This window comes from Phodopus roborovskii, unplaced genomic scaffold, assembly GCF_943737965.1.
Source record: "Phodopus roborovskii unplaced genomic scaffold, PHOROB, whole genome shotgun sequence".
NCBI lineage: Eukaryota > Metazoa > Chordata > Mammalia > Rodentia > Cricetidae > Phodopus > Phodopus roborovskii.
The window spans coordinates 2,834,221-2,852,468 of record NW_026126629.1 but is presented as its reverse complement, the minus strand read 5'-3'; the positions used below and the strand labels follow the sequence as shown (position 1 = coordinate 2,852,468).

The following is an 18,248-nucleotide window of genomic DNA, read 5'->3' as shown; positions in this document are numbered from 1 at the left end:
ACCTCAGGGTCTAGGCTCCTGGCCCTGAGCAAAGTCCTCACAAAGGTCGCCAAGTTTCTTTCCCCCACTTCCCCGGCACCTGCCAAGAGCTCAGGAAGGGAGGATCGCTTGCCGTGTCCTCCTCGGGGACCCGGGTTCGAGACCCTCGGCGGCGCGCGTGGGCGCCAACTTGGCGACAGTCGCCGCGGCCCCATTCCACGGAGCGAGCGAGCGGAACCCGGCGGCCGCGGGGGGCGGCGGTCACCCGGAGCGGCGGGCGCGGAGCCCCCCCGAGCGCGCGCAGCCCGGAGCTCACCTGGCGGCTGCCCGCGGCCTCCAGGGCGGCCTGTGGCGCGGGCCGTGCGGGACGACGGGGTGCGCGGGCCGAGCCGCCGCCGGCCGCCCGCCTCGCCCTTCACCCGCCGGCCGCTCCGCGCCCCGGGAGAGCAGCGAGCGCGGGCAGCGCGGCTCCCGCGGCGGCGGCGGCGGCGCGGCGCGACTCAGGAGTGGGAGAGGGCGGCCGCGGGCGCCGCCGCCTCCTCCTCCATGACTGTTTACCCGGCTGCATTGTGGGAGTTTGACCTCCGCCGCCAACCGCCGCCTCAGCTCGCGCCGCCGCCGCCGCCGCCGCCGCCGCGCACGCCATGGGAGCCGTGACTGACGGTGAGGCCGCCGCGGGGCGCGGGGACGCGGGGCAGCGCCGGGATCCCGGCCGCCCGGGGTGGGGGATCCCGGGGCTCCCGGGGCGGCGGAGGGCCGGGCGCCCAGCCCGGGGAGCCCGAGAGATGCAGCGCGCCGACGGGGCCGCCTGGGGGGCTTCCCGGGCCCGGCTGGGGCGGGCCGGCGGGCCGTGCGGCGGGCCCCCGGGGGCTCTGGAGCTCGGAGTGCGGTGGAGCGAGGACACCGAGCCGGGGACAGCCTCCAAAAGGACTAGGGGCGTCTGGAGGGCCGGTCGGGAAGTGTATCTGGGCGATTTACAGGGTAAAGCGCCCCGGCGGCTTAGACCGCCACAACTGAAGGAGGGCATGCTAGGGAGGGAGGTTTGTAGGCCCGGGAGAATTGGAGGTGATGGATTGTGGACATTTGTCGTCTGTGGACTTGTCCGGGAGGTATGGACAGGTGCGGTGGCCACTGGAGCAAGAACTTGCTTCGGTACGGACTTTGGTAGAAAGGTTTCTGCAGCTTGGGGCTATAATTGAGAGGGTGACCAGTAGCTATCTATGCGTGCTGGTGGACTGACATCCAGCAGATGAGAACAGCGAAAGACCCAAATTTGAGGACTGTTCGAGGAAATGTCTAGGTAGGGATAGAGGAATTTTAACTTTATTTTATCCCAGTTTCGTTTATTCAGTAGGTATTTATCTTACTTCCAGACAATGCTTTACTTATAGTTTGCATCCCCAAACCAACAGGCAAAGCCGTTTGTTCTCATATGTTTGCAGTTTGGAGTGACTGTAAATGTTAAATAATTGGGGTGGGATGGTGTGGGGATGAAGGTATGTTTATTGTGTGTGTGCTTGAGCTTGCGCCTCTAGGCTGCCTCTGTCTCTGTCTGCAGCTCTCCCTCTCAAACCTGTACCCCAGGCAGGCAGTGGACAACTTGCTGAAGTCACTTCTTTGCTTGTGGATCCTATGGATTGAACTGAGGTTGTTGTTGATCCGTTTCTACTGGTGATTAGAAAACTTGAAAAGACTTCCTTCTCACTCCCATTTCTTTGAAGGATAAATAGATGTGTTAGGACTGGAATTACAAGTGACCTACCATTTGTACAAGTCCCAAAATGCTGAATTAAATGTGTCAGGTACTAATTAGCTAGAACTTAGACAAAGTTAAGCACCATGACTTTTTAAGGTCAGGGAAAGCCATTGGAAGGGTTTTGTTTGTTTTTTAATTTGGTTTAGTTTGGGGTTTGAATTTTTTTTTTTTTTTTTTTGAAACAAGGTATGTATCCTTGGTTGTTCTATAACATACTATGTAGATCAGGCTGTCCTGGAACTCACAGAGATTCCCCCTGCCCCCAGCTTCTGCCTCCTAAGTGTAAGACTAAATAAAGGTACTTGCCTCCACATCAGGCCACCTGATGTGTGACATGATCAGATCTGCTTTTATTTAATTAATTGAAGTGTTTATTTGCAATGCAGAGGGCAGACCCCATGCTTCTATTCATAACTGTTTTATATCCTCATCCTGGTCTTCATCCTTAACCCCAGATTTGCATTTAAAGTGCACACACCCATTCTACTGTGTGGAGAATATTAAGGAATTTGAAGGGAGGTGCTGAAATCATTCTCCCCTTCACTAACATTTATATAGTACTTGTAACACGTGTGGGACAGTGTTCTGATTATCCCTATTTTATAAATAAAACTGATACCCAAAGAAATTAAATAACTTGTCCAGAGTTGCAGTGGTAGTAAGTTCCAGAACCTGGGCTTAAAAAAAAAATCAAGCCACATCGTGTTTGTGTGTGTGTGTGTGTGTGTGTGTGTGTGTGTGTGTGTGTTTTGTGCTTGTGTACCACATGTGTCTGGTGCCTGTAAAGTCCAGAAGAGTGCTGGGATTTGAACCCATACTCCCTGAAGAACAGCCAGTGCTCTTAACTGCTGAGGTAGCTCTCTGACTGGCTAGTTTGTACTGCACTCAGATCCTGCTACAGCAGTGCTAGTGAAAGATAATCAGGCCAGCACTCCAACTATGGGAATACAGGAAAAGAATAGAGCTCGTGCAGAATGTTGGGACTGGCCATTTGTGCTGGAATGTCAAAGATGATTTTGTGTTTCTCACTTGTGTGATTTTTGTGCCTTGCTCCAGATGAGTGATGGATTTGTCAGGAGAGAGAAGGGAAGGAATGGTGAGTTACAGACTTAACCAATTGCAGCTCCCTAATCCTTAGAGGCCACAGGAATCCCCACTTGACAACTACCAGCTTCTGGCCTTGTGGAGGTTACCTAGCTTCTTTGAGGCTCTGTTTTGTTCTCTGTAAATTAAGATATTAATAAAATCTCCCTCTAGAGTGCTGTTTTGGAAGTAAAGGACATTGTACTGAATCAAACACATGCTAATGTTCAGGAAGTCTTCCTAAAAACAGAAGTTATTTTACTAGCCTCTTTTCCACACCCCTGTGGAGAACTGTATCTGCCCTGATTACCCTTTCCTATCTTGTTATGGGGGAAGAAAACTGAACTGAAGAAAGTATTAAGTAAGTAATCAACAAATAAGAGATGTATAGAAGGAAATTAGAAGGGAGACTGCTGGAAGGGTGTGTGTGTGTCTGTGTGTTGCATGCTATGCAAGCACTCTGCCATTGAGCTAAGCTACACCCCAAGCACTGTCGTGTATAGATGAACAAGTGGGGGATTGTAAGCAGGTCCTGATGAGTCAGTGACTTAGTTGGGTAGCTTATTTCTGGCAAAGCCACTTCTAAGTTTGGCCAACTGAAAACCAGTTGTGTCACTGCTAATTTAAATTATTCTAACAGCTTATGTTGTAGGTGATAATTTAAAAGTGTGTTAAATTGGGTTAGAACCCTTTTGTAGTACAGAGAACTAGTTCGGAGATATGTTGATATCTAGAGCAACAGATGGGAAGTGAGAAGATGAGGAAGATGTGGTTCTGCATTGCACTCAATAGAGCTGTTTGGCTTTGACAGCTTTCATAGACATATACATAGTAAATTTAAAATGATTTTAACATGCTCAAACACTATGACAGAATAATGGACCTATATGATAATGTAACTGTATATATTTTCTGATGAAGGCAAAGATGACACCTGTCATCTGTAAATGGACAATAACAGCACAGACTTTACAGGGTCATTTCAAGGATACAGTGTAATAACTCATGTAAGCACTCTGAAATGGAGTGGCTATTTATTAGCTAAGCCAGTACACTTCTCAGTGAGAGGAGACAAATGGGAGTAAACACTGTGGAAGTGTTTGCTGTGGCACTCACTTCAAGTGACCCAGTGTGAAGCATGGCTGTTCACCAGTGCCAGCACGTTTCCTCCCATTTGCTGCATTGGCTCTGGACTAGCTCATTTATTAAATAATTTCTCTTTAGCTAAGATAGCTTTTCAAAACAAAATTGAAGTTTTATCCTTAAATTATGCATTTGCACAATCCTCCTGCTTTAGCTTGCTAAATACTGGGATTGTGGACATGTCTGGCTTAAAATTTTTTAACTTAATTTTGGTTTTACTATCAAGAGTTTGTTTAAACAGGACATAAATATCTCAGATGAGAGCAGCATTTACATGGAAGAGTCAAACTACCTTGTTTATTCTGCTTCTTATTTATATTCTTAATTATTATTGACCTTAAAAATCATCCTAATGATTTTAAACTTCATGAAGGGTGGGGACAGGAGTTCTCACATGAGGAATGCAACAAATGGGCTTATGTAATTGATCTTAATAACCCATGAGTGGTGGTAATGTAGTGATAAATCTAATAGGAATTTATGTAAACATTATCTTTATATGATCATACTTTCTCATCAAGTTATTATCAATTAAATAGTTTCTAAGCTGCTTTTGCATATTTGTTTTTATAGCATGGCCCCAAGGCCTGGTGGGATTAGTACAAGCAACCAGATCATTTATAGAAAGCTTCATGGTAATTTAGGAAGTTAAAAGTGTTGTAGGAGCCTGGAGGTGGTTGCAAACACCTTTCTTTAATCCCAGCACTCTGGAAGCAGAGGCAGGTGGATCTCTGAGTTTGAGGCCAGCCTGGTCTACAGAGTGACCAGAGTGGCTTTGCCAGCCAGAACTACTCACAGAGAAACCCTGTCTCCAAAAACAAACAAACAAACAAATAAATAAATAAAAGTTTTAGGTATGTTCAGTATGACCTAAATGATGAGGTGTTGCTAAAAATAAAAATGCTCATGCCAGGTGTGTTGGAACTAAAGAGAAGAGCAGCTATTCTCACACTGGCAATTTGGCTTGCTCTTTGTTGTTACCGTATACTCTACAAGGTGCACGTTATGGCAGTAATGCTTGTCTAGTTTTCTAGGCAGTAACTGTCCATAAAACATTTAAGAAAGGAGTGCTGTGACCTTGCTGTAAGTTTGAGACAGGCAATCATAACTGGCCAAAATTTTGAATACATAGTATCTATGTAGATACTTAGCTGTATACCTAGCTAAGTATCTTCATTTACTGTGTAATGTTTTTAGGTTGTTGCAAGTTGTGGGTTAAAATTTAGCATAAAGAAAAGGATAATGTGTTTGGTGTGTTTGGGCATTTTTTGTATGGACAGGCATTATTTTCTTTCACTTTCTGTTTTCAAGATAGTTCTCAATAGTCCTACAAACTGAATAGTTTCATTCTTTGCAGATGAAATTTACAAGTTGATCGCATGTGCTCATACACAAACTTTGGGTACACAACCAAAACCATTGTCTCCAAGTTTTGATTTCTGGCCCAGAGTTTTGTACAAAATGTGCATAAAGAGTAATAGGGTTGAAATGCAAGGAGGGTCAGAGACTGCCTGGATGAGAGGCCTCTGCAATGCCAGGCTAGTTCCTCCCATTCGTGCCCACCTGCTGAGTCCTAACCTGCCTTATGGAACCTGTGACTCTTCCTCTGTTAGGCCGTGAAGCTGCTAACTGCATGTGGCTCGACAGCCTCCTGACTAGCATTGTTGCTTGTGGGCTTTTGCCAGTACAGTCTTCAGCTCTCTCCTGTCAGATAGTTCTGCTCATGCACCTTCAGTAAGCTCAATTGCCTACCAACAGATAGCATCACAATGCAGCCTATAAACTACCATTTGTATTGTTGGGCAGCATTGTCCTCCCTCATCTGGTCTTCTGGGGTACTACTGTGTCTCTTCCCCCAACTCTGCTAGAGCTCACACACAGCTTTCTACATGCTGGTGAGGCATGAAATGGGAAAACTTTAGCATTCTTTCTTGTATAACAGAAAAACTCAGATTTTGAATACTCTCCTGGTATTCAAATCAAACTAATCTCTTCTCCATCATCTAACCTGTCCTCCACTAACCTTTTTTTTTTTTTGATAACCCCATTTATTTGTTCTTTTATAGCATTCCAAGTTATCTATGCAAATGCAAGCATATATAAATATACTTCTCCCTCCATTTTTATTTAATGAAAGCATAACTAAATATACATTCTTCGTCTTAATGTATTAATGTATCTCTGTATCAAAAGTATTTCCTCATTCTTTGTTTCCAGCTTGATAATACTCCATCATGTTTCTTTCTTTCATTTTCGAGACAGGGTTTCTCTGTATTGCTTTGCAGCCTATCCCAGAACTCACTATATAGATCTGCCTGCCTCTGCCTGCCTCTGCCTCCCGGGTGCTGCTACAGTGGATTAAAGGCGTGTGCTGCCACCACCCGGCTTTATCGTGTTCATATATCAAAATTTATTTAACTTGTTCACCCACTTACAGACATTTGGGGTATTTTTCACTTATTATTAAAATGTTATGCTGTATAAATGATGTCATATTGCTTAATTCAGCTATATCTGATACTGCTGAATAAAACCTGGTTGAAATTTTGAGATAAACTAATAACCTCTCAAATCCCACTTCATCTGACTGTCATCTCGTGTAATGTGTTCTCTTTTAACCACCACAGCTGTCTCAGTGTATGAACTGAGTATGTGGCTGCTGTTGTGTACTGAGTGAAAGGCTTCCTCTCCTCAGAACTTACTTGTGCACAAATTTTGCTCACACCTTTTGGACAAGTACTTGTTGCTATGACAGTGAAAATAAGTCTGTTAGTGTTAATAGAGGCAGTGGTTTTCAGAAGGCCTCTGTAGGCATCACAAACCAAATTTTAAAATACTGATGTCAGGTTGGGCTTGACATCACACCTTTAATCCCATCACTGCAGAGGCAGAGGTTGAGTGATCTCTGTGAGTTCAAAGGCAGCCAAATGAGTTCCAGGGCAGCCAAGACAACTCAAAAAAAGAATAAAAAAAAGGAAAAAAAAAAAAAAAAAAAAAGATCTTGAAGTCTCTCAAGGTGCCTCACACACTCATAACAGCAATTAGGAGGCGAAGCAGAATTGTGTGTTCCGGGCTAGGTTAAAGTACATACTCTGAGGGCAGCCTGGGCTAAGGAGGAAGTCAGGCTGGTTGGGGCTGTTGATTTGGTTTACTTGGCTTACATGTTTCCAAATTAGAGTACCTCATTAAAGGCGTTCACCACCACCGCTTCCAGGCCTTTCAATGTCTTAACGCTTGGGCTGTCTTTTATTTATCTGGGTCTCTTCAAATAACATTGTTTGGTGATTAAAGTTTGAAAACATTACTACTTTGAATTTGTATCTTGAACCACCTTTCAAAGGAACCCATTCTAACAGTGTCTGTCTAAGGGTGTCCCACACGGGCTCATACCCACATCACCTGTGCTTACAAACACTGTGCCCACACACAAGAGCTGTTGGCAAAGACTTTGCTGTTGATTCATGCAGGCTCTCCAGAAATTATTCATACTTTAAATTTGTATTCAAAATATAATATATTTAGTCAAAAAGGAAATGAAAGCCCAGAAAACAAACGAAAAATGATAAAATGTTATCTAAGAAAATCATTTTCATCTCTGTAGTCTCCTTTTCAGAAACAATCATTAATGTTGCTAATCCGTCCAGAGATATTTTCTGCATATGTGCACAACTTTTTTTTTTTTTTAACAGTTCCTTACACATTGGGTAGCAGCATACTCTGCTTCTCTGAAGTTACTTTAATTATCTAAAGAGGTTGTTGTGGGTTTGCAGTACTACAAGCAATACTGCTAAAGTAATCTCTTTACATCTGTTGTGCATGGTCATACACACCTGTAACTCCAGTGTGTGCCACATAGTTTCAGAATAAGCTACCCAGCTGTGTAGAGTGATCCTATCTCAAAACCCAAAAGGGGGGAAAAATCTGTGTTGCATGGGCAAACGCTGTGTCATTTCAAGCATCGTTGATTATATCTGTATCCCTGCATGTTTTAACTGTGTGTGTAAGTACAGTTTCTGAACATCTTGTCAACAGTTTTCGTTACCATGTTATGATCTGGTAGATGGAATGATTTTTTTTTTCCCATTTCCGTTTGTCTTTCTGATTATGGCCCAGCATTATTTGGTTCAGGTAAGAACTCTACCTCAGAAGCCGGGCGGTGGTGGCACACGCCTTTAATCCCAGCACTCTAGAGGCAGAGGTAGGTGGATCTCTGTGAGTTTGAGACCAGCCTGGTCTACAAGAGCTAGTTCCAGGACAGCCTCCAAAACCACAGAGAAACACAAAGAACTCTAGCTCAGAACTGCCCAACAAGCTGCTTTGGACCCCATTTGTTCTAGTCATCATTTGCATTACTTTTGTTTTCTGTTTTCTCTTTGCTCTGGGCCAAAAATAAGACATGGAAGTCAGATATAGTGGCTCTCACCTGTCACCCATCATGTGGAAGGCAGAGGCTGCATAGTGAATTCCAGGCCAACAAGTTATATTACTTCCTGAAGTTTTCCCTTTTTCTCTGACCTGTCATTCTTTCTCTATCTCTCTGTTCTTCTGTTAGTGCCTCTCACTTAGCTAGAGATGTGTGCGGGCCTGGCTCCCCTTGGTTTGAACAGGTTTTTTCAAAACTAGTTCTCCTAACAATTATTGGCTTAGATTTTCCGTTGTACCTGAAAATGTACTCTCAACAACCCCATAGAATGCCAATTCTGATGGCAGAGTTTCACTTGTGAGCTCATCCCTTAGAACAGTGGCAGACATACTATACACAATCACTTTTCTTTGAGGGGAGGAAAAAAAGACATTTTTAATTGTGGCAAGATACAAATAAAATTTACCAGTTTTACTTTCTTGCTTTTAAGTGGCAACTCAGCCAGTGCCATTGAATATACTTATATTTCAGTAATTTTCTTTTGACTGAGTAGTTGTATTGGTTGTCTTGAAAATTACCCAGAACCAAATGTTTATTTAATTTTCACTTACCATTTTTCCTGCAGACGAAGTCATACGGAAGCGTCTTCTGATTGATGGAGATGGTGCTGGTGATGACCGGAGAATTAATCTCCTCGTGAAAAGCTTCATCAAATGGTGTAACTCTGGATCCCAAGAAGAGGGGTATTTTCCCCATGCTGTTTCTGTACCAGTGTCTGTCCTGGGGGAGTTTTCTCAGGGCCAGGCCATTCAGCTCTGTTGACCTTCTCTGTCTAGTTCAGCTACTTCTTGATTGATCAAAAGTATTCTTTCTCCTGACCTTCTCTTTGGAGGCCTTCTTTGTGTCAGTATAACATGCAGAAAGCACAGTACTGAAGAAAGAAATAAGATTGAACTCAAGCTTAATAACTTGATTACTTTTTTTTCTTTTTTTTTATTTTATATAACCAAGTCCATTTAAATGAAAACAAACATTTATAGACAATATTTGGGAATTTGGGCGTCGTTCTTTCCAAACTACTTCCTGCTGTAAGGGGCGCTGTCATGGGGGATTCGAAGAAGGTTCAGATATCCTGGCTGTAGTCTGTAGGGCTGCTTTGTCGAGCTGTTTTGAATGTAGGATCACCTGGTACTCTGTTTCAGGTACATTTGGCTTGATCAAACCACATTAGTCTGGAAGGAATCCACATCTTTTCATTTTCTGTGGAAACAAAAATAGAAATCCTTTTCCCCAGTAACTTGTCCTTGAATTTAAATTAATAACTTGATTACTTTTAACAAATCAGTATTTGATTAGTATCTCTAAATGAAGATTTCTCTTATGTTAATAAGTTTATATAAGCTGCTGCAAAATGATTACATATTAATTTATGAAATTTTTTACGGATTTATTTTCTGCTTAAATGATTGTATTGTATAGAATAGGAAAGTTGTGAGAACAGAATTCTGAAGAAAACTCTTAATCAGATATTGTTACAGGTGATTTAAATAATTCAGACAGATTGCTTGGGCTGAGCCTGTATTAATGACAACAGTAGCCTCACCTTGCCTTTCTAACCAGAGCAGTCTACACCATATCTAGCAAAGAAAGTAGTAAGAGTGGGTGTTCTAAGCTATTTTATATAAAACAAATAATTATCAGAACTTGATTTCCATTAGTTTACATTTTTTTATTCTCCCTCTTTTTCACAGATATAGCCAATACCAGCGCATGCTGAGTACCCTGTCCCAATGTGAATTTTCAATGGGCAAGACTTTGCTGGTGTATGATATGAATCTCAGAGAAATGGAGAATTATGAAAAAATATACAAAGAAATAGGTAAGCAATGTTTGTATAATTGTGTTTGTGGTTTGAAGAAAAAACTGTTTGATAATATCTGCATTGCTGTAGAACTGTATCATAATTATAGTGGTAATGTCGGTTGACACAGTGCTGTGTAATAAGACGGAGCACTTGTGTTGTAGAATGTCAGTGTCTTATCAGTGGGACTTCTGTTTAAAAGCACAGATTATACATGTCATTATAATTACCTTTTTAAAACTACCTTTTTGTATAGAATGTAGTATTGCGGGAGCGCATGAAAAAATTGCTGAGTGTAAAAAGCAAATTCTTCAAGCAAAACGAATACGAAAAAATCGACAAGGTAGGAATGCTTTGAAGGACTTTGTGGAGATATTTTATTCCCGACTATAATTTCCATGAAGTTTTTAATTGTGAAATGTAAAATCTGTAATGTTACTCAGTTTATAAAAAATAACTAGCAATTATATTAATTCTTAAAACTCTGTTACTTAAAATAAAGAAGGCAAGTTATGCTGGAAAAGATTTAATTTTGTTGAATTTTATTAGTTACCCAAGTATTTCTTAGACTTTTTCCTATCTTCAGATCCTTCCCCCTTAGCAGTGTTACAGTTAATCTACAAAGGTGAGCTGTATGACAGACTGAGGTGTTTATTTGCCCACTTAATGAAGTTACTTTTAAAACATGGAAAAGAGCAAACATTATCTACAAAATTACCTAATAGAAAAGTTAAAGAGTAGGGGTTAGCAAGTTGGCATAGTGGGCAAAAGCACTTGTTACCAAGTGTGATCATGACAGCCTGAGTTTGGCACCAAGACCCACAAGGTCGAATGAGAGAACTGTCTCATTGTGCCACACAGCTCCCACACGTATAAAATACATGTAATTTTAAAGATAAAGTTTAGTTTTATTCTAATCTCTTTTAAAGTTAGGGTTGTCTTCATCTGGTTCATAAAATATTTGAAAATAATTTTAACTTGTTTACATGTGTCTCTGTATACATAAGTACAGGTACCCTTGGAGGCCAGGAGTGGCCATCTCATCCTTGGAGTTGAGGCAGTTGTGAGCTGCATATGAGTGCTGGAAACTGAATTTAAGTTCTGTGAAACAGCAGTATATACTCAACTGCTGAGCCATCTCTCCAGTCTCAAAGATTATTTTTAACAGCAGGAACATTGCTCCTCCCATTTCATAAATTGAAAGAAGAACAGAGCAATGTTGAAACTCTCCATGGTTGTACATACTTGAAATCCTATCACTTCACTAAGGCAAGAGGCTTACAAATTCTAGGTAACTCTGGGTCTATCTAGTGGAAACTTAACTTTAAACACACAAATGCTTAAATAAATAAATAAATTGGTGGCCATAACTATGACAGTATTGTGAAAAACTAAATGGAAATAAAAATGTTGTTAGTTATTTGGTGATGGTAAAGTTTTCTGGTGTAGATTCTTCATTTTTGTTCTGTTTTGTATTGAAAATATTTTTTTTTAAATTTAAATTTGAAGCAAGTTTATATGTTAATCCCAGTTCCCTCTCCCTCCCCTCCTTCCCTGTTCCCCCAAAACCCCCATGTCATCCCTTTTCTGCTCGCCAGGGAGGGTGAGGCCTTCCACGGGGGATCTTCAAAGTCATTTGGAGCAGGGTCTAGGCCTTCCCCATGTGTCTAGGCTGAGAGAGTATCCCTCTACGTGGAATGGGTTTGAAAAGTCCATTCGTACTAGAGATAAATACTAATCCACTACCAGAGGCTCCATAGACTGCCCAGTCCTCCTAATTAACACCCATGTTCAGGGGGTCTGGGTTGGTCCTATCCTGGTTTCCCCGCTCTCAGACTGGGGTCCATGAGCTCCCCCTTGTTCAGGTCAGCTGTTTCTGTGTGTTTCTCCAGCCTGGTCTTGACCCCTTTGCTCATCACTCCTTCTCTGCAACTGGATTCCAAGGGTTTGGCTCAGTGTTTAGCTGTGTGTATATGCTTCTGCTTACATCAGTTACTGGATGAAGGCTCTAGGGTGGCGTATAAAGTAGTCATCGATCTCATAATTGGGGAAGGGCATTTAAGGTAGCCTCTCCACTATTGCTTAGATTGTTAGGTCAGGTCATCCTTATAACTCTCTGGACATTTCCCTAGTGCCAGATTTCTCTTTAAACCTATAATGGCTCCCTCTATTATAGTATCTCTTTTCTTGTTCTCCTCTATTCTTTCCCTGCCTTAATCTTCCTGTTCCCTCATGCCCACCTCTCCCCTTCTCTTTCTCCTAACTCCCTCTCCCCTTCCAACATGCTTCTAATTTGCTTGGGAGATCTTGCCCCTTTCCCCTTCTCCGGGAGACCATGTATTCTCTCTTAGGGTCCTCCTTGTTTCCTAGCTCTTCTGGCAGTGTGGATTGTAGGCTGGTAATCCTTTGTTCCATGTCTAAAATCTATATATAAGTGAGTACATACCATGTTTGTCTTTTTGTGACTGGGATATCTCTCACTCAGGATGGTTTCTTCTAGTTCCATCCATTTACCTGCGAATTTCAAGATTCCATTGTTTTTTTTTTCCCCGCTGAGTAGTAAGTATTCCATTCTTCAGTTGAGGGGCATCTAAGTTGTTTCCCAGTTCTAGCTATTACAAATAATTCTGCTATGAGCATAGTTGAACAGATGTCCTTGTATGAATGTGCATCTTTTGGGTATATGCCTAAGAGTGTAATTGCTGGATTTTGTGGTAGACTGATTTTCATTTTTCTGAGGAACCTCCATACTGATCTCCAAAATGGCTGTACAAGTTTGCACTCCCACCAGCAGTAGAGGAGTGTTCCCTTCCTCCACATCCTCTCCAGCATAAGCTGCCTTTGGTGTTTCTGATTTTAGCCATTCTGACAAGAGTAAGATGGTATCTCAGAGTTGTTTTGATTTGCATTTCACTGATGGCTAAAGATATTGAGCATTTAAGCGTCTTTCAGCCATCTTAGATTCTGTCTTTATATCCATTCTGTTAGCCTGTGTCTTTTTATAGGTGAGTTAAGACCATCAATATTGAGGGATATTAATGACCATTGATTGTTAATTCTTGTTTGCTTTGGATTTGGTGGTGGTGGAGGTATTGTGTGTGTATTTACCCCCTTTTTTCTTTTGACTGTTGGTAAAGTAGGATTATTTATTACCTATGTTTGTGGTTGTAGTTAACTTCCTTGGATTGGAGTTTTCCTTCCAGAACTTTCTGTGGGGCTGGATTTGTAGGTACATATTGTGTAAATTTGGTTTTGTCACGGAATATCATGGTTTCTCTATATATAGTGACTATAGTAGTCTGGGCTGGCATCCATGGTCTCTTAGTGTTGGTAGACTATCCAGGACCTGAGATTCTCTCTTCCATCTCTTGTATTCTGTTTGTTATGCTTGCATCTGTAGTTCCTGATTGCTTACCTAGCTTTTCTGTTTCCAGCATTCCCTTAGACTGTGTTTTTGTTGTTGTTTTGTTTTATCTCTTTCAGCTTTCAAGCCTTGCACTGTTTGAATTGTTTCTTGTAATTTTTGGTTTGCTTTCCTCCATTTCTTGAAATTTTTTTGTTTGTTTTTTTCTTCCATTCCTTTGTTTTTCCTTCCATTTCATTACCTCTTTGAAGGTCTCTCTTATCGTCATAAAGTTGGTTTTAGGGTCTTTCTCTTCTGCTTCATCTGTGTAGGAATGTTCAGGTCTTGTTGATGTGGAGTCTCTAGACTCTGGGGGTGTCATATTGATCTTTCTGTTGTTGACTGTATTATACTATCGTCTACCCATTCCTTCTTCCAGTGCATACCCATGGGGTCTCTCCCTGTAGGTGGATACAGGACCAACGCTCTCTTTTGGTGGGTTAGAGATGGGACTAGGACATTGGCAGACTCTGGATGAGCTGGTCTGCTGGGACATGGACAGGTTACCCTGTGCATGCTTGTGCAGTCCCCAGTCCTCAGGAGGCTCTGAGCAGGACACTGGAAGGTGGGCTTCTTCCGTAGGTGGAGGCAGCAATATATTGTTTTATAATGCAAAAAGATTATTTGAAATAAAATCAGCCTTGCTGAATTAATATGATGTGTCCCAAAACAATGAGTTGCATGTTTTAGTGAGCTAATCATGTCAATATTTTAACACCATCACCACTATCCCCCCCCCCCACTTTTTTCCCCTGAGACAGGGTTTCTCTGTGTAGCCCTGGCCTGCCTGAAACTCAGAGATCTGCCATTCTCTGCCCCCAAGTGCTAAGAATGATGTGTGCTACCACTACTTGCTTTTATTTTATTGGCTTTTTTTTTCCTTTTCCTCTCCTGTGGGTATGTGTGTATGAAAGCATCAAATCCCCTGGAACTGGAGTTACAGACAGTTGTGAGCTGCCATGTCTGTGCTGGGAATTGAACCCAGGTCCTTTGGAAGAGCAGGCAGTGCTTTTAACACTGAGTCATCTCTCCATTTTTAATTCCCCCTTTTAAGAAGTGGTTTTTGCATCTAGATATGTGGTGAAGTTTCACTGGGTAATTTATAGCAAATATACCAGTTTACAAATAATATCAATTCTAAGTGATTTAAAATGTTTGTGCATTGTTTTGGTAAGTTTTAAAATTAATTTATCATTTCATAGTCAAGGTTATTAGAAGTTTCATAACTTACTGTAGAGATTTCAGTGGAGTAGAAATAATGACCTGAATTTTAAATTACTTTAGTTTCTGAAATTTTTAACATTACAATGCGGGGAAGTGCTGTTCACTAGATGTGGATACTAGATCTTAGTGGTTCTCAACAATAACATAATTAACATAGTTCCTCGTGTTTTTGGTAACTCCTAACCATAAAATTATTTCATTGCCATTCATAACTATAATTTTTCTAATTATGAATCATAATGTAAAAAATATCTGATATGCAAGATATCTGATATACAACCCTCAAAGGGGTCAAGAGCCACAGGTTGAGAACCACTGTATTTTCAAGTGTTTTTTCTATTTGGTAAGGGCCATGATAAAACAGTTAATGAACTTTCATTTATGTTGTTGCCAACCAATATTTTGTCACATGAATGGAAAACCAGAAGTGAGAACTAAAATCCCGGTATGGAACACTTTTAAGTCATGTACACTACTTTCCATCACCTTTTTGCTTTTTGAGACAGGGTTTCTCTGTGCAGACCTGGCTGTCCTGGAATTTGCTCTGTAGACCAGGCTGGCCTTGAACTCACAGAGATCTGCTGTCTTCTACCTACCGAGAGCTGGCATCAAAGGCGTGCGCCACCATACCTGGCTCATCATTGTCATTTCTTTCTTTATCTAGGAAAGGGAATGTTTTTCATTTACACCTTTTGTCCTGATAATCCAGGTTCAGAAAGCTCTTTTCTCGTGTCTTCCAGAGTATGACGCTTTGGCTAAAGTGATTCAGCATCATCCAGACAGACATGAGACGTTAAAGTAAGTTTAGAGCTTTGTGGGAGCTGCCTTGATATAGAAGTGTTGACGATCCCCTCTGCATATCTAATTTTTAGATATGCCTTAGGGGACAGCACAAAGGAGGGTCAGTCATCGCTTCAGTATTCCATATTCTTACACTGTCTGATTAGATCCTTCTCCAATGTCACTACCTAGAGGCCCAGAATAAATTCATGTGATATGCCTCAAAAGGATATATGTCCTTTATTCTGTTTCTATCATAGAATAATGAATACTAATATAGACTATGTAAGATGCACATTTTTAAGACAGCTTAAGATATAAACAGTAAAATGGACATTAAATGAATTTCAAATTAAGAAACATGCATATCATTTATGAACATTAAAAACTCCCTCTGAAATGTTATCTACTAATACTGTACACTGTTCAGAGATACAAATCAATGTATCTAAAAGAAATTACAATGATACACAGGGTATCTGAGTAGGAGTTAAGATGGGAAATAGATGTGAGATGGGTAACCAGGAGTCAAGTTCATAGAGTGTAGTCAACTGGCAGAATTTTTCTTTCTTTACCAAAAGAAAAACTGAAGGTGGTGTACAAAATGTATCTGTTCATGGGTTTTATTCTATATAACTATATGTTCTTATCATCTTAAAAATTGTATCTAAAAGTATAGGTATAATAGAGACAATACAATTTAGGAGATCAGAAATCATCCTCAATTTCAAAAATCTTTGACTCATTATTCTTTTCTCCCCCTCCTCCTTTTTAACTTTTAAGTATTATGCATGCCCGTGCATGGGTGTCCATGAATCACTTGCGTGCTTGGGGCCCATGGTGACCAGAAGAGGGTATCAGATCCTGTGACTAGAATCACAGGCAGTTGTGAACCACAAGTAGGTGTTGTTGGGAATAGAACCTGAGTCCTTTGAAAGAAAAGCAATTGCTCTTAACTGCTGAGCCATCTCTCAAAACCCTTTTATTTTCAAAATAGTATTTAGTGGCCAAAATATTATAAATTCTCTTCCCTTAAGTAACAAACTATAATATTGTATTGTTTTGTTGTTTCCCTGACAGGGAGCTAGAGGCTCTGGGCAAAGAATTGGAGCATCTCTCACATATTAAAGAAAGTGTTGAAGATAAGGTATTTGAATATTTCCATTAGCTTCTGTGTACATGCACATGAGTGTGTATAGACCAACTTATATAAGTTGCTTTCCTTCTTAACAGCTGGAATTGAGACGGAAACAATTTCATGTTCTTCTTAGTACCATCCACGAACTTCAACAAACATTGGAGAGTAAGTAAAACACAACACTTCAAAATTACTGCTTATGAAGATTTTCGATGCTTAGGGTATCTTTTAGAAGAATACCTTGACTAGAGAGTCTGCCTCCAGAATCTAGTGGTATAGCTAGATAGCACTAGAAAACCCTCGTTTGTTCAACTTTGTATATGCATGCAGAAGAGCGATAATGTTAGCCAGGCATTGGTGGTGCACGCCTTTAATCTCAGTGCTCAGGAGGCAGAGGCATGCAGATCTCTGTGAACAGTTTCAGGACAGCCTGGTCTACACAGAAAAACCCTGTTTGGAGTGTGTGTGGGGGGGGCAGTAATGTTGTAACCTGGGCTTTGCACACATGTGTAGTAGCGATGGGGAGTGTGTCCTAACTAATGATTCAAGACATGGGCAAGTTACTGTAAGTCATCAGCATGTTAGGCTACCAAGTAGGGTACTCTTAATATTTTGGAGACTTGATCTTTCTAGTGACTGTAACCAAGTGGAATTTTCTGTGTTCCCCAATGTCTAATTGGTTTTTTAAAAAAATAAGACCAAGATCTAGATTTTGGTTTGTTTGTTTTTAATGAAATCTATCACATACATTTTACATTCTTTAGTAGTAGTAAGAATAACAACAAATGAGCATATTTAAAAAAATGTATCACATTTATTTGTGTGTGTATGTGTGTGTGTTTGGAGAGAGGGTGGCATATATAACTTTGGCATGGGTGTGGAGGCCCAAGGACAGTCTCGCCATGTGGGTCCCGGGATCCAGCCTGAATCATTGGGTTCAACAAGATGTGCCTTTACCTGTTGAGCCATTTGCAGCCATAACTTGTCATTTTGCCATCCTTGTTTTAACACTTTGCATGTATGCACTGGGCATAAAATGTAGGCGCAATAAATGAGGTTTTGTATCTTCTTGCCTACAGATGATGACAAACTGTCAGAGGTCGATGAAGCTCAAGAAAGTGCCATGGAAGCAGACCCTAAGCCATAGATGGGCTGCCCGTCCCCATTGGCAGGGACATGAAAACCTGCATGGGCTCACGGGGTTCAGTTTGTTGTGGTTTTGAGATACTTCAGCTTTGACAGTGAAATGCTTGCTTTTAAATTTAATTCATGTCTCACTCATATTTCTTCTCACAAAGGAAATATGTTTAGTGTATGTATACTTTTTAAAATGCATTTTTATCTTTAAAGGTAGAATTCAACATCTGAAAACATTTAATAAAATGTCTCAAGCTGGATCTTTGTGCTTATTCAAAATTAGGTAGCTGGGAACAGTTGCCTTATAAAACCAGCCAAGGATAGACATGAGGACCACTTTTGAAAATGAAGTCCATGAGCAGGCTTTAGAGGGGCCATGAT

The 18,248-nt window shown here is 41.2% G+C and overlaps 2 protein-coding genes across 4 annotated transcripts in view; one reads left to right on the top strand and one right to left on the bottom strand.

Moving 5' to 3' along the window:
* Nucleotides 1-625, bottom strand: part of LOC127238283 (homeobox protein Nkx-6.1-like) — a 32,873-nt gene extending 32,248 nt beyond the window's left edge. Inside the window, exons 1-2 of the mRNA XM_051206832.1 lie at nucleotides 591-625; nucleotides 296-541 (exon numbers count right to left, since the gene is read on the bottom strand). Of these exons, the coding sequence (XP_051062789.1) occupies nucleotides 296-541; nucleotides 591-625 (281 nt within the window). The remainder of the gene's footprint in view (nucleotides 1-295; nucleotides 542-590) is intronic.
* Nucleotides 470-18,125, top strand: Thoc7 (THO complex subunit 7). 3 transcript variants are annotated; one of them, XM_051206771.1, is made up of 8 exons: nucleotides 470-642; nucleotides 8,950-9,067; nucleotides 10,076-10,203; nucleotides 10,442-10,528; nucleotides 15,553-15,610; nucleotides 16,673-16,739; nucleotides 16,826-16,895; nucleotides 17,810-18,125. In XM_051206771.1, the coding sequence occupies exons 1-8, from the start codon at nucleotides 624-626 to the stop codon at nucleotides 17,875-17,877; spliced, it is 615 nt and encodes a 204-aa protein (XP_051062728.1). In that variant the 5' UTR covers nucleotides 470-623; the 3' UTR covers nucleotides 17,878-18,125. The 3 variants fall into 3 exon arrangements, with proteins under 3 accessions (XP_051062728.1, XP_051062729.1, XP_051062727.1); XM_051206772.1 differs by lacking the exon at nucleotides 470-642 and adding an exon at nucleotides 861-960; XM_051206770.1 differs by lacking the exon at nucleotides 470-642 and adding an exon at nucleotides 2,777-2,831.
* The last annotated feature ends 123 nt before the right edge of the window (nucleotides 18,126-18,248 follow it).